The following is a 19161-nucleotide window of genomic DNA, read 5'->3' as shown; positions in this document are numbered from 1 at the left end:
ACGCTGGCGGCTTGCGTGCCTAGATTGGCGCGTACACTACAAGTATAAATGTTGCTAGGTTAAATTAATTAGTTTAAATTTTGGTTTAATTTATTTCACATAATAATTTTAAATATTTAAGACTCATAGACAACAATGACATTATATGTAACTTTTAAATTAAGAAAATATTATTGAAATTTAGGAAAAAATTTCCACTACCAAACGAAAGTAGATACCTATTAGTCATCTCACAAAGCCGCTGACATATGTTCATTTATGTTATATGAATGAATGAATACAAACCAGGTATTAATTGTCTAGCGCAGGCGCAGCATCTAAAGCAGTCGATGTGGTAGATTTTCGTTTTCGCTCGCATTACAAAGTCGTTTTTACTAAAGGAAGCGCCGCATTTGTCACATTTTGTACCAAATAACCTGAAAATAAAATTTTATATAAAAATCCCAATATACTTAATTATATTTTAAATTTTTTGATGTGTGTTCAATTACGTTAACTTCAGTTCATAGTGTTATACAGCGCCTATCTTCCAACGTTCAAACTCGAATAGTCACTTTCTGTGGTCACGTGTGTCCACTTATACCGACTGATGGTGTAGGGGATTGAAGTTGGGGCAAAAAGAGTCTGATTGATGAGGTGAACATTTAAAAATACACTAAACAATCCGCCCTATAAATGTACTAGAAAGGTTGTTCGTAATTATTGGCGCAGGGATTGGCATCATTGATATCAGAACTATTTATATAGGAAGGTACGTATAATGTATCGATTATTTAGTTTCCAATCAAAACCACAATTTACCAATATTTTATAGGCTAAATTAGCCTAAGGCAAATTTAGCCTTATTTAGAACTATATACGTACAAGAACAGTTTGAAGCGTAACTATTGGCGTACAATACCATAATAATCTCGGCCGTAGGTACATTTGTACATTGGGTTAGTTACAATGGCTACTTACTAGTATTTTGAATACAAACCCTGGACAATTGTTTCGTATTCATACCACCTAAGTTATATTTTTAATTTAAACATATTTCAAAAATATAATATTCTTCTCTTATTCTAGTTCAGTCTTGTACAAGCAATTACATAATATTATCTCCCTTAAAACTTTAGTTTAAATCCCTAAAATGCATTAGCGATTAAAAAGTGGAACTAGTATACCTAATACAAATAACCGTACAGTCTACACCTATAGCGAATGCTTTTAGCGAGATTGGAGGGTGTGCCGGTCAATAACCCCCGGGGGTTTTCAAAATGTACTTATGGATTTTCAGGTTACATCCCCTTGTAGAGAACTCCATTTAAGGGTATATGGCGAAAGGTTTTTTAAGACGAGACAAATTGTCAAGTCGAGATCCGTGTATCCGACTAACGCGCTTTAATTTCATAACCTCCCGCGAATTGTACGACGAAATAAAATCATTTATTATATTATTTTCTTAAATAATACTGGTACTAAAACTAATTTTACACAAAATTTGCAAGAACGTAGTCTAGTCTAGATAAAGGAATTCCTATCATTTATTACTAATCAAGTAGGTATACTTGTATTAAGCTCCAGGTGTTCTATCTTCTAAGGATATTATTATGACTTTACAGGGATAGCAAGTAAACTTTGTGTACCTACACGTACGTGTCTCATACACTTTAGTGGATCATTAACTTTTATTCAATCTGGATCAACGCTATATACTGTATCTATTTGAATAAAGTATGAGAGTAGGTAATGCAAGATTTTATTATCTTCCGTAAGTTAAGGTGATTGTGAAAAAATAAACAAGAGCCTCTGTTGGCACTTGACAGCTGAAGACTTTAAAAACCTTCATGGTTACAATGTATTTTTATGTATTCTAGTAGGTACCTACTAAGAGTTTAACTAGATTGTAGATACTTAACCCAATGGAATATATGTAACGTGTAGATATTAGCAAGAGAAATTACGTTATTTTCGGTAAATGTAAGGATATCTAATTACGTGGAGCAAATACATCTGTTGAGGCACTACAGCTGCCGGACCACACACATTCACATCGTGCGGGAGAAATATTATTATCACAATCATAATATATTTTTATTACCCGAAAAGTAATTGTTGGCATTTTTCTATTCAAGTTTTAAATATGAACGTGTGGAAGATTCTCATGCTAGAACGGAAAATTACTAGACTTAACTTGAATTTTAATTAAGGGGATATTGTATTTGTATGAAGGGGCATATAAACAAAAGCTTAAGTTGTACTTATTAAAGTTTTATCACCAGTATATAACTCTCGAAGTCTAATATTTAATTTGTATTTTAAATATAAATAATAAACGTTTAAATATTTTAAAATCAAATGTCAAGGAAAACAACAGTACACCCATGCAGCTAAAATGTACCACTATTTATTTTAGTGCAGAAACGTGGGCCAAACGTCAAAAATTTCCCGCCTTAGCGCGGGCGGGCGCCATTAGCACGTGTCAAAATATTATTTATCCGTGCCCGGCTGACGGTAACGAGACACGGCTGGAGAGTATCTGGTTTCGCTAATTGAACATCATTTTAGGGTTACAATTTAGATTAAATAGAGAATTTCACTAATTTAAGACGAAAAACTTAGATGCAAACATTAAAATTTTAATGACCTAAAAACAGCTAGCTAGGTAGCTTATAAGTCTTATGCGGGATGTAGATTTATCCATAAACGTCTGTCCAAAATTAATCAAACATAATTTTGTTTGAGTAATTTTGGAAATTAAACCGTCAAACTTGCTTCGACATACCTACCTCGTATAATAATAATTATAAGACCAAAAATTATTTTAAATAATTCATCAATCCCAAAAAAACTATTCTTTTGATACATTTTAAACGAAAAGTTTTCTGTTGCTATTATAGTTGACACTTAACATTTGTAATCGTTTCCGTAAAATTTTGATAACAGTTATAAATGTTTTGTGTTTACAAAATTTCAGTTTTATAATTAGGTATAGTTTTACAAATTGTTTAACTTACAAAATATATGATAGGGTAAATATTCTTAACAAATTTGTTTTCCAAAAATAAATAACTATGTATATCGAAGTGAATTCTTGATATATAAAACTCGAAAATCATAAGCTTTTTTTTGTTATTATAAAACTTCAATATAAAAAGAAATTCCTGTAAATTGTCCAAATAATTTATAAATTAACATTAGTTAATGAATTATCATACAATAAAATAATTAACTATATTTTCTTTACAGCTTAGACTTGACTAACTCGCTGAATTGAGAGACATGTTGGCGAAGAAGAGCCCTAATGAAATATATGAATATAATATGTTTATACCCAATTGAAAATTGTATAAAAACATCTTTATCAATCTTGATGGCGACATCCTAACTAAATAAAGACTGTTATTTGAATATTTTCAATTGGCTTATTATTTACATATTATAATTCTTAAAAATAGCTATGTTTATTTAAAGAAACAAAACATCAGAGGTGAATAATACGATTCATAAACCTAATAAGGAAAAGTTTAATTATAATATACTAGTGATATAATATTCTCATTTATTGTATGAAGAACCAGGCGGCGGCTTTTTTGTAGTTTTGAACTATAATACAGATCTCTAAAGAAGGTTTAGGTGTGTAATTAATTATGCTATATTTTAATAGGTTCACGAAATCAACGCGGTCGAAAACTGGCTTAAAATAATATGTGATATTTTAGGGAATAATTTTTCATTGTTTTTGTCATACTAGTATCTACATACCTAATTAATTAATTGAATACCTATTGTTAAACAAAGTTTGTACAATTGAGTCAACTCGTAGGTACTACTCTGAAATCAAATTACAACCTCGACATCTTCGAAGTCGGTAGAAGAAGTAATCATCAATAAACAAGAAATTATCGTTTTTTTTCTTATATCCGTCGATTTTTAATAATTTATTAAATTCCCTAAACTCAAAATTACCCCAAAATAAAACTCCATAGGTAATATAAAAATTATAAAGTTTTACTATATTAGACATCCTATTATTTTTCTTCATGAAATAGTTTTAAATAAAATACTGAATTTAATAACGTTCTAAACTATTATTTGGACACGTTCGATACTAAAAAGTTGAGCAAAAAGTAACTTTTCTCAAGTCTGTGATAAACTATCGAAACAGTCAAATTTTGGTTCAGTCGCGAGGTCATGGTACAAGTTTTCATTCAAATTGAATGAACGAAATCTGATTATAATCTATTAGATAATCTGAGGTAAAAACATAAACGGGTTGTTTTTTTTTTTACTTCATGGTATGAAAAAGGGATGCATCTCGGTTGTAGGTTGTCTATAGGCTCGCAATAAGAGCTCATGATAAGCTAGCTATGGCTAGATTCTGCTAAATGCAACGCAGAAGGAAAATCGTAAAAAAATGAGATATTTTAAAAAACGGTTTGGGGTTATATTAGCTCGGATATTAAGACTATTACACAACTACATTACGGATTAATAACTTATTACAGCATATTTTCGGTAAAAAATATTGTCCCACCGATTATCTCAGATATTTTTGGAGGAAATCCTAAAGTACTATAAAACCTGTATTTTAAATCGTACATTAAAATATAAAAAAATTACCTCAATGCCAACTTCAATATAAATCGAGAATATATCGCTTTTGGTCCTGTTAACAAATAATTTACATGTTTTTTGCCATCAAAATGGCTGCCGAGTTATAATATTATCAATAAGAGATACATAAATTAAATTTCAACGGACTTTTGCAAGCAAGTTACCATGTAGGCTGCCTTGTTGAAGTGAATATCATTTATTTTAAATAAAAACCTCGTTTAAAAAGCACGAAGTTCAATCATCAAAAATGTAATAAAAGTGATTTTTGGTAAAATATTAACTGTCCGAAATTACTAAATTGTTAGCGACTTGGTTGGTTTATTAGGTATATTGTTTCTTACGAATCACTCACTCTACTAAATGTATGTCATTTAAATACGAGTTTTATTAAATATGTGACAAAAATTGATTCAAGTGTGAACCAGACAGCCTTCAACCAAAAACTGGAAAAGTGTCGTTAAAACACAAAGATTTTTAATTCATAAAAAAACATTAATGTTAAGAAACAAGGTGAGGGGCTGCCTCAACACTCTTTAAATTAAACCAGTGCCAGTGCACTATAAACTCCTTTGTAATAATATTTTTATTTTATTTTATATAAGTATATCGGCTATCTGGTATATGATTTAATCATTTGGTACAAGTAGAGATAATTTCATTATAAATTTGTTGCAATATGGTGTTGATAAAGTTTTTAAAGACTATACTTTGTGTCCATTGTTTTTGATTTTTAGCATACAAATTTTCTTTTTCCGAGAGTTTGATACATTCCCATTTTTATAACGGTCTCTATCTGGACAAATAGTACCCATTAAAAAATTACGTATTTAATAAATGTTAACTTAATTGTTTTTCTTAAATAACGATAACGCAAAAACAAAAATATTCTTAATGTAAATAACCTACGAAGTTCAGTTAAATTTTCTCTCCGACTTCCTACTTAATCGGCAGAGGTAACTACGAGCAAGATTAAAAAACGTAACTCGAGGCTATAGTTTTTTAAATTTTCTTAAAAATAACGATTATTATAATACACCGGATAATTAATTAATTGATACGTCCTTCCTTCACCGGATTTATTAAAATACTTATGTTTCCGATGTTTACACAGCCAGACATACGATACCCCGGCAAATGTAAACATGGCGGGTTGTATTTCCTTACGGAAGGGTTAATTTTAACAGATAAAAAATAGTTTACCGGTCTGTCAAAGCAGTGTTAGGTACGTGAAAAAAGTCTCTCTATCCATATAAGGTACCTTATTATTTTGTGTCAATTGTTACTATGATAACTTTTGATTACGTGAGTACCTAATATAAATTAATGCACCGTTTATGATTGAACTAGTAGGATTAACAGATAGGCACAATACCAGAATTTGCAAAACCTGTTATAATCGCTAAAAATCTGTGACGCGTTTATGATTTCTTGTTTAAATTTTATTAAGTTTTAAATAATATCTATCTATTGTAGCATAATAAATAAATAATATAAACCGTGGCGATGATGAATCGAGATGTAAATGAATGAACCTCGAAAACCGTGAGAAATACTAAAATAAACGTTGAATTAATAAAAACAAATAGTACATTACAAAAATGAATCGGACGGCTTTTCCGATAACGCACAAACATATAGACATATCGAGTTCCAGCCGCCCGCCGCGCTGTCAAACTGACGTTTGTTTTAACGCCAAAATACATAGACTCAGTTTGTTTTTCTCGGCGCATAGAGCAAAGACAATCCCGATATACGGCCATCGATAGCTTAGGGAATTTATTCTCTGTTACTAGAGAAATAAAGGCGTTCGATTCGAGTGCAGCCTAAGCTGTTTGCTAATGTGTAATTCTATATTTTAGCCGCGAGATAGAAGGGTGGAAATGTAAACACAAGTTATTTTAGATGATGCGACTTTGTTTAAAAATTGGCGCCAACGTTGACGTGAGGTTATGATTTTTTCGTGTTTTATTGTAAACTATGATCTGAAATTGGAATTGTTGAGTTTATAATTGGATTGTTATTGTTTACGCGTCTGTCAGCTGAGAGGTTAACGACTTACAACGGATTTGTGTTAATAAAAATTGTCAATGAATGAAAATATAACCGTACAACATGATTCATATTTTGAAGTGCTTTGTGGGAAATCCACTTGAAAATAGCAAATACGTATTGAGTACTTTATAACAGGTACTTATCAATATAAAAGTTATACGACAAATACTCATAACAACACGGCAATTTTTTTTTAATATTTAAGGAGAATACTTGTTGCGCTAAGCCTATATAGGTATAGCAACATTAACTGTTTAATAGAAATTACGAGAAATTCGCATCGAAGTGCTAATTAAGCCTAAACAGCTTATCATACGCACACCTAACCGGAACACGCTTCTTATTGAATCATTGTTTATTAGTTATTCACGGATTTGGTTTTATTTATAGACATTGAACTGTGGTTCAGTGAGTCACAGAGGTTGTTTACTCCATACCCCTGGGGACGATTCCAACTGATAATTATTGGTTTGTACTGTAATAATAAAAATACTGTTGAACGGCAACGGAAGTGTGGCCAAGTTTATTGGTGGCTTTTCTGAACGAAAGCTTTCTTTCGTAATTTACATTTAATATATATTTAATCATTAATGATAAGTAAATAAATTAAAACTATCTACTTAATAATAAAAGGAAATTTCAACATTTAGACTCTGAAACAAAATGACCTGCTTAGAGGTGTACAGTACCTACTTCATGTGGGGCCGAATTTGCGCTTTATACAGTTGCAAGCGGTGGCCCGGAGTGAAGTACCGTCTTGCTTTGCTGAGCACACCAAGCTTTTTGGAGGATAATTTAGCCTTTCCCTCCAAATGACCGCGAAACTGAACGTCGTTCGATATGTCAACGCGAACTATTCTGATGCTGGATGTGTCTTTAAGAAGAGAGTCTTTGAAAAGAGACTTTAGTATAATTCGTTTTAATATAAACGTAGAGGCTTACCTAGTGTAGTCTCGTTTGCAATACGTCTTCCCGTCCCTGACGAAGCAGGTACAGGACTCGTCCAGGAACTGTCTGCACTCCTGACACTTGAGGCAGGCGGCGTGCCACTCCAAGTCCGGAGCCACCCTCAGGATGTACTGGTCGTGGATCTGACCGCCACACCCCACGCATAAGGATAGCCGGAGTTTTTCTGTAAACAAAATGTCCGTATATTATAATGTTACAATTTTTTTTTGCGAACTGTGGAGTCGTCTCCCGATGGGGGACTTCCCTGAGAGATATCTCCAATTGTTTAAAGTAAGAGTATACTCCTCCCTCAAAGCCCTGCAACGCACCCACTAAAAATAGGTGTTCATGGGCGGCTATGACTGCCCTTTTTATTTATTTATTTATAGGACCAAAAACAACATGTATGCTAGAAATATACAAGAAAATATGACTTCACAAATTGTACACACATACACATACACATACATCATCATGGCTCATTGCCCCCTAAACTATAAAAAAATAAAAAATAAATATCTAGAGATTATATAGAAAAGAGATCTTTTTTTTTAAATTTTGGTCCTGATTTAATGGCTATGCTGAATGTATTTTTTTTATAGAACAGAGGACAAACGGGCTGGGGCTCATCTGATGTTAAGTGATACCGGACATGGACACTCTCAATGCCAGAGGGCTCGCAAGTGCGTTGCCGGCCTTTTATGAATTGGTACACTCTTGAATTGGCAATAAGCTTTGTTATTGAAATTAATTACTGAGCACTTAAATTAAGCTACACTAATTTCGGATATTCCTAACCATCCTCTTGGGATCGTAGATTCACTCCAATAGGTCCATCTTCTCTTTCAATTTTTATACAGAGGCATTTAAAGGAGCAGTGTTGGCCTAGTGGCTTCAGAGTGCGACCCAAACACCTGAGGTTGTAGGTTTGATCCCCGGCTGTGCACCAATGGACTTTCTTAATATGTTTGTATTTAACATTCGCTCGAACGGTGAAGGAAAACATTGTGAGGAAACCGACATGTCTTAGACCTAAAAAGTCGACGGCGTGTGTCAGGTACTGGAGGCTGACCTACTTGCCTATTAGATTTAAAAATGATCATGAGACAGATTCAGAAATCTGAGGCCAAGACCTAAAGAAGTTGTAGCGCCACTGATTTATTTTTTCATTTAAAGGTTAGCTAGCTGGTCGTGAGCTAACTGGTTTTGTAAGAAAAATGCTACGATAAATCTGCAGGTCTACGCTACATAATATGTTTCTGAACTTTTAATTACTCAACTTCGTACATAGTTTTAATTTGAGAGGCTCATTATTACATGAACAAAAGCTAGACACTCCAATTATTAATTAATACCTACCTACCTAGCGCAGACATAATTACATATAGGTACATTGTGATTGGCTATAAATCATGTTATACGGTAAAAAATGAACTTTAATGCCCTGTTATTCACGAGAGACAAAATAGAAGAAATATGAATAAATTATAATTGTCAGAAATCGATACAGACGGGGCGTGGTCGAGCCCCGCCCAATCGTAACTGGGAACCTATGTCTGTCGCCATTGTTGCTTACTCTTTTACACGTTTTTTATGGGATTTGAGTGTAAACATAAAATTCTAAGTCTTGGACCCGGGTCTATTATTACCCATTTGTCGTAATGTCTATAGTAGGTGTAAAAGAATCGACCGAGAAAAAAACAATTAATGCTGCAAAATTTACATTTACTGCCAGTTTTCAAATCAAGCGTGTAGTCTTGGAACTCTCCGTCAAGTTCAAATCATCAAGTTTTTTTACAAGATGTTTGTAATCAATATCATGCTCCTCATTACATGTTAAAGCAGTTAATTATTGTAATTATATAAAAAGAATGAATAAGATAACCAAAAGTTTAACCTTATCAGCAATGCAAATAGAAGCATGCAGCATTGAACATTACATTGAACACGAAATAAATCTAAATTTAATAAATAAACAGGAAATCAAAAAAGCATAATTTCATCTTCGAGGCATTTTAAAATGTTACTAACATGATTTTTGTAATTAAGTTCCGTAAATACATCAAATAAAATAAAACCCCGTAAACTGTTAATTAAAGAGCGTAACGTGATCGCGTTATGCATTGTTTAACTAAGTGTAATAAATTCCAAAAAGAGATAAGTACAATCACCAATTCATCTGCATCTTTTCATTATCGGTTTAAATCGCGCGTTTTCCTTCTTATTTAGGAACAGTAATCCTCTTGCAGTAATCCCTCCTATAACACAGTAGATTGATTCCGCGTTATAGGAAACGCGTTGTAGTAGTATTCTCATATAAGAGAAAACTATGTTATGAACGAATAAGTGCGTACAAATCATTATGAATGTCATAGTAGGAGAAATATAACGTGTGCCATCCCCGCGTTAAATGGGGGAATACCCGTGTTTTACAAGGTTTTACGCGTAATATAAAAATGAGTTACAAGAGTACCGTGTTATAAGGGGGTTTACTGTTTATTACTAAATAAGTCCCCTGTCTAGTCCCCCTGTGTAAGTCTATATGTCTGCATGACCTTGCTAAACTGAATACTAATGTATTAACGGAATATTCGGTTTCTAGATAGTTTGGTATCCTAATGAAAGTGTATAATATAAGTAGTAAGTGTATGTATATATAATTCATTTTGGTTTCATTGAAATTGACTAAGCTAATGATTATTGTAACTACAAGAAATCGGCGTAGGTGAAACTGCCCCAGCTAGTATTCAAAGCATTCTGTATTATGTTAAATCCATAAGAATTATTTATTTTGGAAAAACTCTTGGGCCGTGGGGTTCAAGTGCACAGGCGATAATTAAAGATTTCAGTTGGCGCCTGAGAGATAGTATCTGCTCAACAAGTATCGCAATACAGCGAGGAAATGCTGCCAGCGTTAAAGGTACACTGCCACAGGGACCAAACTTTTTAAATTTGTTTTAATTTTCTTTTTACAAATTTTTATTACTACCTGGTATGTTAAGAAAATTTTAATAATGTATACTTGATTATAAATAAAGATTAGTTTTAAAATTCTTTTAAAGAGGGGAAATCAGCTAGATACATGTATATTGTAATTCAAGTGTATTTATAATATGTATCCGACACTATCGACATCATTACATGTTCGCACAGTGAGGTCAAAGTAGCGATATTTTTTCGAAATTAGGTATCGTATTAGCTTAGTACTGTACTAACTATATACCCTATGTATTTATTTTTGTGAACAAGTAAATAAATGTTTCGCACACACATTTTCAAACGAATGAATAATAAAATTGCTCAATTGTTACATTTTCATGTACCTATAATTTAAGATGCATTATAATTTTACAATCGCTAATTGAGGTTTAACGTAATGACAGGAACACTTGTTTTCGGTGATTTAATGAGTGTATAACTGTTTTTAATTTGAAATAAAAATGATTTCCATAATGGCACTTTTCCTGTCATAAAAAAATACGTAATCCCTCGAATGTTCTAGACATGAGCAGATTGAACTCTTTCGTCTCTTTCTGTTTAATTGTGTGTAATTCGATATAACGAAATAGAACATAGAGAACAATTCGACTTTTTTTATGAACATTGTCATGTTTATATACCTACCTATATACAAAAAAATCTCTTAAATTTTTTTAACATTGTACTAACCTATTCGATATCAACAATTGAATAGTTTGAGTAATAAATCAAAGGAACCATAGACAATAGATATGTCTCCCATGATCTATATTTCACTTCTAATGAAATTCTGACCATAGATTTAACATCTACCTATTAACTAATACATTTTGTTCAAAGACTTTGTGAAGTCATAGTTAAAATGAGATCCCTGAATCCCGGAAATAAATTATCCTGATGAAAATATTATATTTTCAACGGGAATCGAATCTGACTAACGAACTGATTATTTAAAGAATACAAACGATGCGACATATATTTCGCTAAGAATAAATTAATATTTTTAATTAGCCGCAAGATTAAATAAACAAATAAAAGTCGGAATCATTAAAAAAGTCATAAAACGTCGGTACGTAAGCCGTTAATTAGGTATTAACGGAGCCATAAATAAAAATTAACGACAATTAACTATTTGGCTCTATAAATGTCTCGGTAGCTTTGTAATTATTTATGACTCTTTTATTGATATTAAAATGGCAAAGCACTGTCAGATTTTATAAACTTTTTCCTATAGCAGGCTTATAGTAGGTACTTTTATGAATATATCATCTAATAATAATAATCAGTGGCGCTACAACCTTTTTACCGGCGTTACCGGCCTTTGAGTGAATGGTGAATGTGGTAAATCACAGAACAGATTTTTATTTTTTTTACTGGTAGTTTTGCGAACGGATGGCGTAGTCTTGCTCTTTCGCAAATTTTGTAAACGTTTTTGACATTTATAAGCATGCCCTAAGACGCATCTAAACTGAATAAACGTATTTTGATTGATTGATTGAAACAATTGCAGGTCGTATCTCCCAGGGAAAACCAACTGGGAGTAGATTGAACAGTTCGCTAGTTTGCAAAAGAAGTCTTGTGAAGCGGACCGTGGAAGGTATTAATTTAATATTGTCTAGAATCTAGACTCTAGATTAAGAACGAATGCTGAATCAAACTAAAATCAACTTCCATTTTTATGAACGGTATTCAATAATACTGAAAAGGCTAGTTGATGTTTATTTTCTATGAGAGCATGTGTTACAAGGGTAAAATATAGTTTAATTATTTGACACAAAGTTGACAGGACAGGGAGTCAAGACACATTATGGCCAGCGGAGTGTGGGACACTAAGTGTATTTACGAAGGTAATTACGATTTAAATGTATCAAGAGCTATCAAAAGACATAATTAGGTAATTAAGATAAGTGTGGAAATTAACTGAAATTTCGCAAAGACAATAATCAATTTACCTGTCATATAGTGCTACATCCGGTTTGATCCGGTCCGGAGGTGTAAATGAACAAACATTAACACTTAACACGACAATACCGAATAAGTAAGGTGACAATTAAGATGTTGTTTAAACCCATTTTGAGAAAAATACTACTTTTCCAAATTAAACACAGTGTGAGAAAGTAGGTTTTATTTTACTTCTAGGTAATGTTAATTACATAACTTAACAATTTTCTAAGCATTCAAATTAAGGTATATATCTGGTAATGTAGCCTCATATATCTATATATCTAGTGGACAACAGGTTCGAAGCTCGGATGGGGCCTCAAACTAACACACGTCATTACAGTGACTTAAAAAGAAGACATAATTAGAGTAGCTTAAAGTTAGCGTTGTTTGAACACTCTTATGACTCTGATTAATAACTCTGTTGGTTCTGTGACTGCTGTGACACACCTTTACGAATAAAAATATTATTTGAAATATAGCACATCTTTCCCCCCATTATTAAATTACCAAAATATAAAATACACATAATTAAATTATGTAAACTTTGCTTTTACTGAAATTAGTAGAAATCTAAAAATTTAAACCTCGCTCCATCCTAAACAGCGTAAAAAAGGAACGGATTTAAATCTCTATTTACCTGTGTGCGTGTACACACACAAGGGTGGCTTAAAAATGCGTGCGTTAGAATTTATTGTGTCAATAATGAGCGGACCAGACACTTGTTTAGGGTTATCACTTTAATCAAAATAAATGTCCTTTGAAAAGTTACGCAAGTACATATTTTAGAGGAAATATCTTGTCGTATATATTTATAGATTTCTTATTCATATTTTGGATCATATTGTATAATTTTGATAAAAACTTGTATATTGCGTAATTGTTAGTAAATGATTTGATTTGAAAATAGCTTTACATATTTGTGAAATATATTCGTATTTTTTTAGATAAAACCAGAAAAATATTATGCAAAAATGTGTGGAATATACTACAATTTAATGAGCTTATTATGCACTTCCATAATATTAAGATAAATAAGCATTCTTTGTTCAAATTAATGTGCTGTTTGTATGCGAAATGATTTTTATCTAAGCAATATTAGCATCCGTGTAGATTTTTATTTATCATTTGTACAGGTGTGCCTCAGATAAATTTACATTATGCATTTTGATTTTGTTGATTAATCACCAAATACTACACTACTCTGTATAATTTAAATCTAATATGTAACTACTTTGCAACTATACAAAAACAAGTTGTTCTGTTAAATACTAAAAACTATTTGACGATTTAAAAAATACATAGTACTTCACGCTTCACGGAATTAGTTGCTGATTTTTGGCCCCTTATCTAAGTTCTCGCTAAATAGAATAGAAAGATGTTTATTTCCCTAGTTCTCGCTAAATAGCATGTCGATAAGCTTTTTAGTCAAACGTTCGAAAATAAGTGGTCCTACCAAAAGTGGCATTCGCCCATACTTTCAGAACGCAGCAGTAGTTTGTGGGACTCGATACACATATTATTTTTTTACAGGTGTGTTTTTAAAAGAGCCAATTAAAATAGGCGTATTGTCAAAAGGTATGAATAAATAACAGTTAAATAAAGCGACAACCCTATCCCCAATAATCAGTATGGGAGGCGGCGAGCGCAAAGTGGCAACACAAAGATGCCGCGTCGTGTCGCGTCTTATCGTACGATTATCCGTTGTATTCACTATTTTACTCGCTACAGAGCTCGAAGGTAGCTATTTTCATCACAATTTTTATATCACGAATAGCTGACGATAAAGGCGAATGAGTCCTAATTAACCAAAGGTCGTCACAGTGACACAGTTTAATTCCTGACCTCGATGAAATAGAGACAAGCAAATCAAAAAGAAAATGAGGTTGGTTTTTAATATAAACAATTGATTTGCGAATAATTTTAACATTAATCGTTCAGATCTATTTATTTGAACGAAACAATAGTTTTTTGGGGCTATAGTGCATTTATAGGTTTTGTTCAGTTAAAACAGAAAGGAGCTATTGAACTAAACTAAGCTAAGGTACAAAGCGCGATGAGAACTTGGAAAAATTAATCGTGGTTGGTAGCACAGAAGGCAAAAGATCGCGTGGCCGTTCACCAAACAGATGGACCAATCAAGTGAAAGACTGTCCTCAAAAGCACACACTGTCATAAAAGAGGAACCGATGGAAACAGATTGTCCGCTTCAGACGTTTCCTAGCTGAAGAGAGTGAGAAACTAAGGTAATGTTTAAAGAACTTTATTTCTCATTACAAAAATTATTTTTTATTTACATGAGAAATTTAATATTAAGTATATACGAACGAGATACACGTCGTCATCAGCTAACCCAATTTTAGTCTAATGGGCCCATTCTGATGTGTGTCTTTTAGGTCTTGTCTTTAAGGTAAAATTATTTATCCGTAGGAGAATTACATAAACTGGCTTACTTCAACTAAAGATATCTTAATTATTGTAAATGAAAGGAAAAAATTGATTATATTAATATATTTAGATAATTATCTACTTAATTAGAATATTAATTTGAGTAAAATAAATCTAGTTTGAACAAACAACGGAATAACAAAACATTAGTCTATAATCAAGGTTATTTTAAATGTCACATGTTGGAATTGAAATAGCCTTAGGCTAGACAAAATTATTATTAAATGAGGTTGAGCGACTATTGTGCCGTTTTGGCTAGATATATATCTATATATATGTATGTCCATGCATATGTATATAGATAAAAACTGTTTCCTTTTAATATACTTAATATTGTTGCGTAACGATTTTGAAGGAATACTTAAAAATCGCTACTTTTGTTCTACGTTATTGTATAAAATGTATGCAGTACTTATACATGTTATCAGATATTTAAAGGAGTAAATAAGAAAGTGGTACAATAAGCAATAATAGATCGTGGACACGTATTTAACACATCACAACGTCTCAATACCAATTTGAAAAATAAAGTTTTAAAAATATAAGACACAACCTCAAAATGTAATGACTGTACAAACATATTAAACTAAATTTACACTGCGTATTAAGCTCAAAATCGCGTGCACGTACACTTTTAATTCAAAAGAATTGTATGGAGAGCCAGTGGAGGTTTCGAGCCACTTTGAATCTTATAATTGGACTTGTTGGTTTGTCTGTATGTTTGTAAAGGACGGTCGGAAATTAGCGAGTCCTACCGCGGTAAGTCAAAGAGTTCTGAAGGTAATAGTTAAGATAAATATTAAACTTAAATATGGTTTGGGAATTTTTTGTTTGTACTCTCCTCTCGTCTGGTGGTTCCAAGAGTTTATTACGGGTTGACAGAATTAAGAGCGATTCGCATAGAAAATATATAAAGTTTATCATTAATAATATTATTTAAAAATTAAACTCTGCTAACTTTCTCAGCCTCGATCAAAACCAATAATTTTTATTAAACGTTGAATTTATTATGTGTAATTCTAAATTATTTGAAATATATGAATACGAAAATGAGCTTATTTATTAAGTAAAAAAATATTCGTGTGTATAAACGGTAGGTTCTCAAAGGAAATGGTACATTTGGTAGTCACCGCCAAAGAACCCGTCCTGCTTACTTAAGCACCGGCAGAGCTTTTTAAGCGTTCAAGTGGGAAGCTTTTTTGTCACAGCATCTAGTATTTTTATTTCTATGTTTACTAACCTCCAGAAAAAAGTTCTATAACCGTACTATTATCTGACTAGGGTATGGGGTCAGACACATTTCTGTATCACTTCTTTAAACTTTGTATAAATGAATTTATATATAAATGCTATATAAAATCAATTTATTTAATATTTTAATGCATATTAAATACTTTTAATAAACAAATACTTAACAAAATGTCTTTTTTCTAAGTAAATAACAATATACCGCGAAAGCGATATTCTAATCGATATTGTCCTCGCAGTAATTTCGGGTTCTAAGACCATATGATCGCTCATTGACCCGAAAACAAAAAACAAAATTAGGTGACACTTCCGCCTACACCGCTGGGACTTCAATGCGACCGAACCAGATCCTCATTAACAAAAAACAAGTCAAGTACGTGCCGACCGAAGGTATTTTGAGATCAAATGAAATGCCTAAGTCAAAACAGGACGGGATGAAAAGATGTTTTAAATAAAATGGTTTACCTAAAACAAAGACAGTTATTTTAGTTTATTTATTATAAATGTAATAAACGGAAATGACAACCTGCCTATACAAGTTTGTTCACTTATAATCATTAGTTAAGTAGTAAAATGTCCAATAATTTTTAATCGTTAGCGCCATAAAAATCTATTATAGGCGTCACCATTTCGAGATGTTTAATCTAATATATAAAATTCTCGCGTCACAATGTTCGTTGCCCTACTCCTCCGAAATGGCTCCACCGATTCTTATGAATTTTTTTATGCATATTCATTACGTCTGAGAATCGGACAACATCTTAATGCTAAGGGTGGTCCCACCCCTAAATATTTATTTTTTAGACACAACTTTTTATTTTTATTTTTTTACAGCATACAAAAATACATAAGTACAACCCTTAATTGTCACCCCTCTAAGATCAACCTCTATTTATTATTATTGAAAATTGTAATTTTTATTGAAATAAATTTTTTTCCTAGAAATAATATACATGGCAAAACAAAGTTTGCCGGGTCAGCTAGTATTAAATAATAATTTGCATAAATACAACTACTGACCAATCTACGTAATTCACATGCCATTTATTAGAAATTAAATTGAATGTTAAAAATTATATTAGGTAAGAAAAATATCACTAGAAACCATAAAATGACTTACATTTAATATTCTATGGCTGATTGATTCGAATACTGATTATCATTTCAATCATGCGCAGGCGACATTAAAGCATGAAGATGGTGGCCGATATGGGATATAGACGTCACACGAATCTCATGCTGGGGTTGTTGGGCTTTTAATATAGCGATTATACATCTTAAAGTTTATAGTACATAATATATAGTAATTATATTAATATATAAAAAAATACTTCACTATACAATCATTCATATTACAAGATATTGTTGAAGTTTTACATCGAATTATACATATAGGAAGAAAAACTCACAAATTTCTACTATACCTACCTATAGGTAGGTAAAAACCCATAAAAACCGTCTTCACTTGACTAAGGGCCGAATAACTAGTTTAGCTCAGCATCATATCTTTTACATATTTAAAACATAATAATAATAGTATATCACAATAACACAAAACAAAAAATATAAGATTAAATAAAATATGACTTAACATCCTTTTCTTACTGTTAAAAGCTGTTTCTTCCAGGTCACAATGTACCTACTCTTAAATAATAATAACACACCAGTAAATAAATAAAATAAATCGGTGGCGCTACAACATTTTTAGGTCTGTGCCTCAGATTTCTATATATGTTTCATGATCGTTTGTCAATCTAATAGGCAAGTAGGTGATCAGCTTCCTGTGCCTGACGCACGCTATCGACTTTTTGGGTCAAAGGCAAGCCGGTTTTCCTTCACCGTTCGAGCGAGTGTTAAATGCGCACATAGAAAGAAAGTCCATTGGTAACACATTGGCACAGCCGGGGATCGAACTTACGATGGGATAACAGTCAAACGCTGGGGCTACAATGCCAATACTGCTCTGTAAATCAACATAAGTATAAAAACTAATTATCGATAAAATTAATCATATAATTTGTTCCTATTTAAACCCATCTATGTGAATACTTGGCTAGTGTACTATAACTATGATGCTCACTATATTTCAAAAGAGAAATATTCTTCAAAACTTGGCTGTTCTCCACAGGAATGCTACATTTGACGTATGAATCCCCTGTAATCGCTGCATTCATAGCTATACAGCACAGTAGCGGGTATAACAGTTATAATTCATATAGATAACATAATGACTGGTAACTTTTGATTCTCACGGCTTGACTCACGGCTTAAAGCTTATAGATCAGACTTACATTCACTTATAAACATTCTGAACCTAAAATTCCAGTTCAAAGGAAAAACTAAATTAATATTTCAACAATGCAATAACTTGCTTTTAAACTAACATGCCTGAATGTATTTGAATTAAAAACAGATTAGATCTATGTATATCTAATGATAAAAATAATAGATATCAAAAGTAATCCTCTACCATGAGTTTGACAGTGTTAATTAAAGGTTTTAAATAGGTAAAATATTTGTTTTATCCATATTAAGTATCTTTACATATGTGTTTTTGGGACGTTTAGGCAGGTTATTTTGAATAAAGTGATAATGCGCATTGACACCTGCAACGTCGAGAGCTAGCGGGTGTATTGCCGATTATATGTTACATTTAATTTAAGGTAAAGTAAATCTAATACTCACATTGATATAAAATAACTATATCGTAGAATTAATTCGGTCAAAGACATAATATTGAATAACAAAAAAAACACGATTTTGCCAATACCGATATAAGCTCGATAATTACACATTAAACCCTCGTTTTAAATAAGAATAGCATAAAATAAAAATATTTGAAGGACCTTAAGAACATTGTACGTCGGATTATTGGAGCTAAGCACGGCTTTACGTTAGGCTGGTGACACACTTAACGTTGACGACTTGCTAAATATGTAATCGATT

At 32.1% G+C, this 19161-nt stretch overlaps 1 protein-coding gene across 2 annotated transcripts in view; it reads right to left on the bottom strand.

The window, feature by feature from the left end:
* LOC125059193 (insulin gene enhancer protein ISL-1) overlaps positions 1 to 19161 on the bottom strand; it is a 40752-nt gene that overhangs the window by 6925 nt on the left and 14666 nt on the right. For both annotated transcript variants that reach the window (XM_047663494.1, XM_047663496.1), the window contains exons 2-3: positions 7594 to 7783; positions 286 to 416 (exon numbers count right to left, since the gene is read on the bottom strand). In XM_047663494.1, the coding sequence (XP_047519450.1) occupies positions 286 to 416; positions 7594 to 7783 (321 nt within the window). The remainder of the gene's footprint in view (positions 1 to 285; positions 417 to 7593; positions 7784 to 19161) is intronic.

This window comes from Pieris napi, chromosome 19, assembly GCF_905475465.1.
Source record: "Pieris napi chromosome 19, ilPieNapi1.2, whole genome shotgun sequence".
NCBI lineage: Eukaryota > Metazoa > Arthropoda > Insecta > Lepidoptera > Pieridae > Pieris > Pieris napi.
Note: the sequence above shows the minus strand (reverse complement) of the source record. Positions and strands in the feature narration are given on the sequence as shown.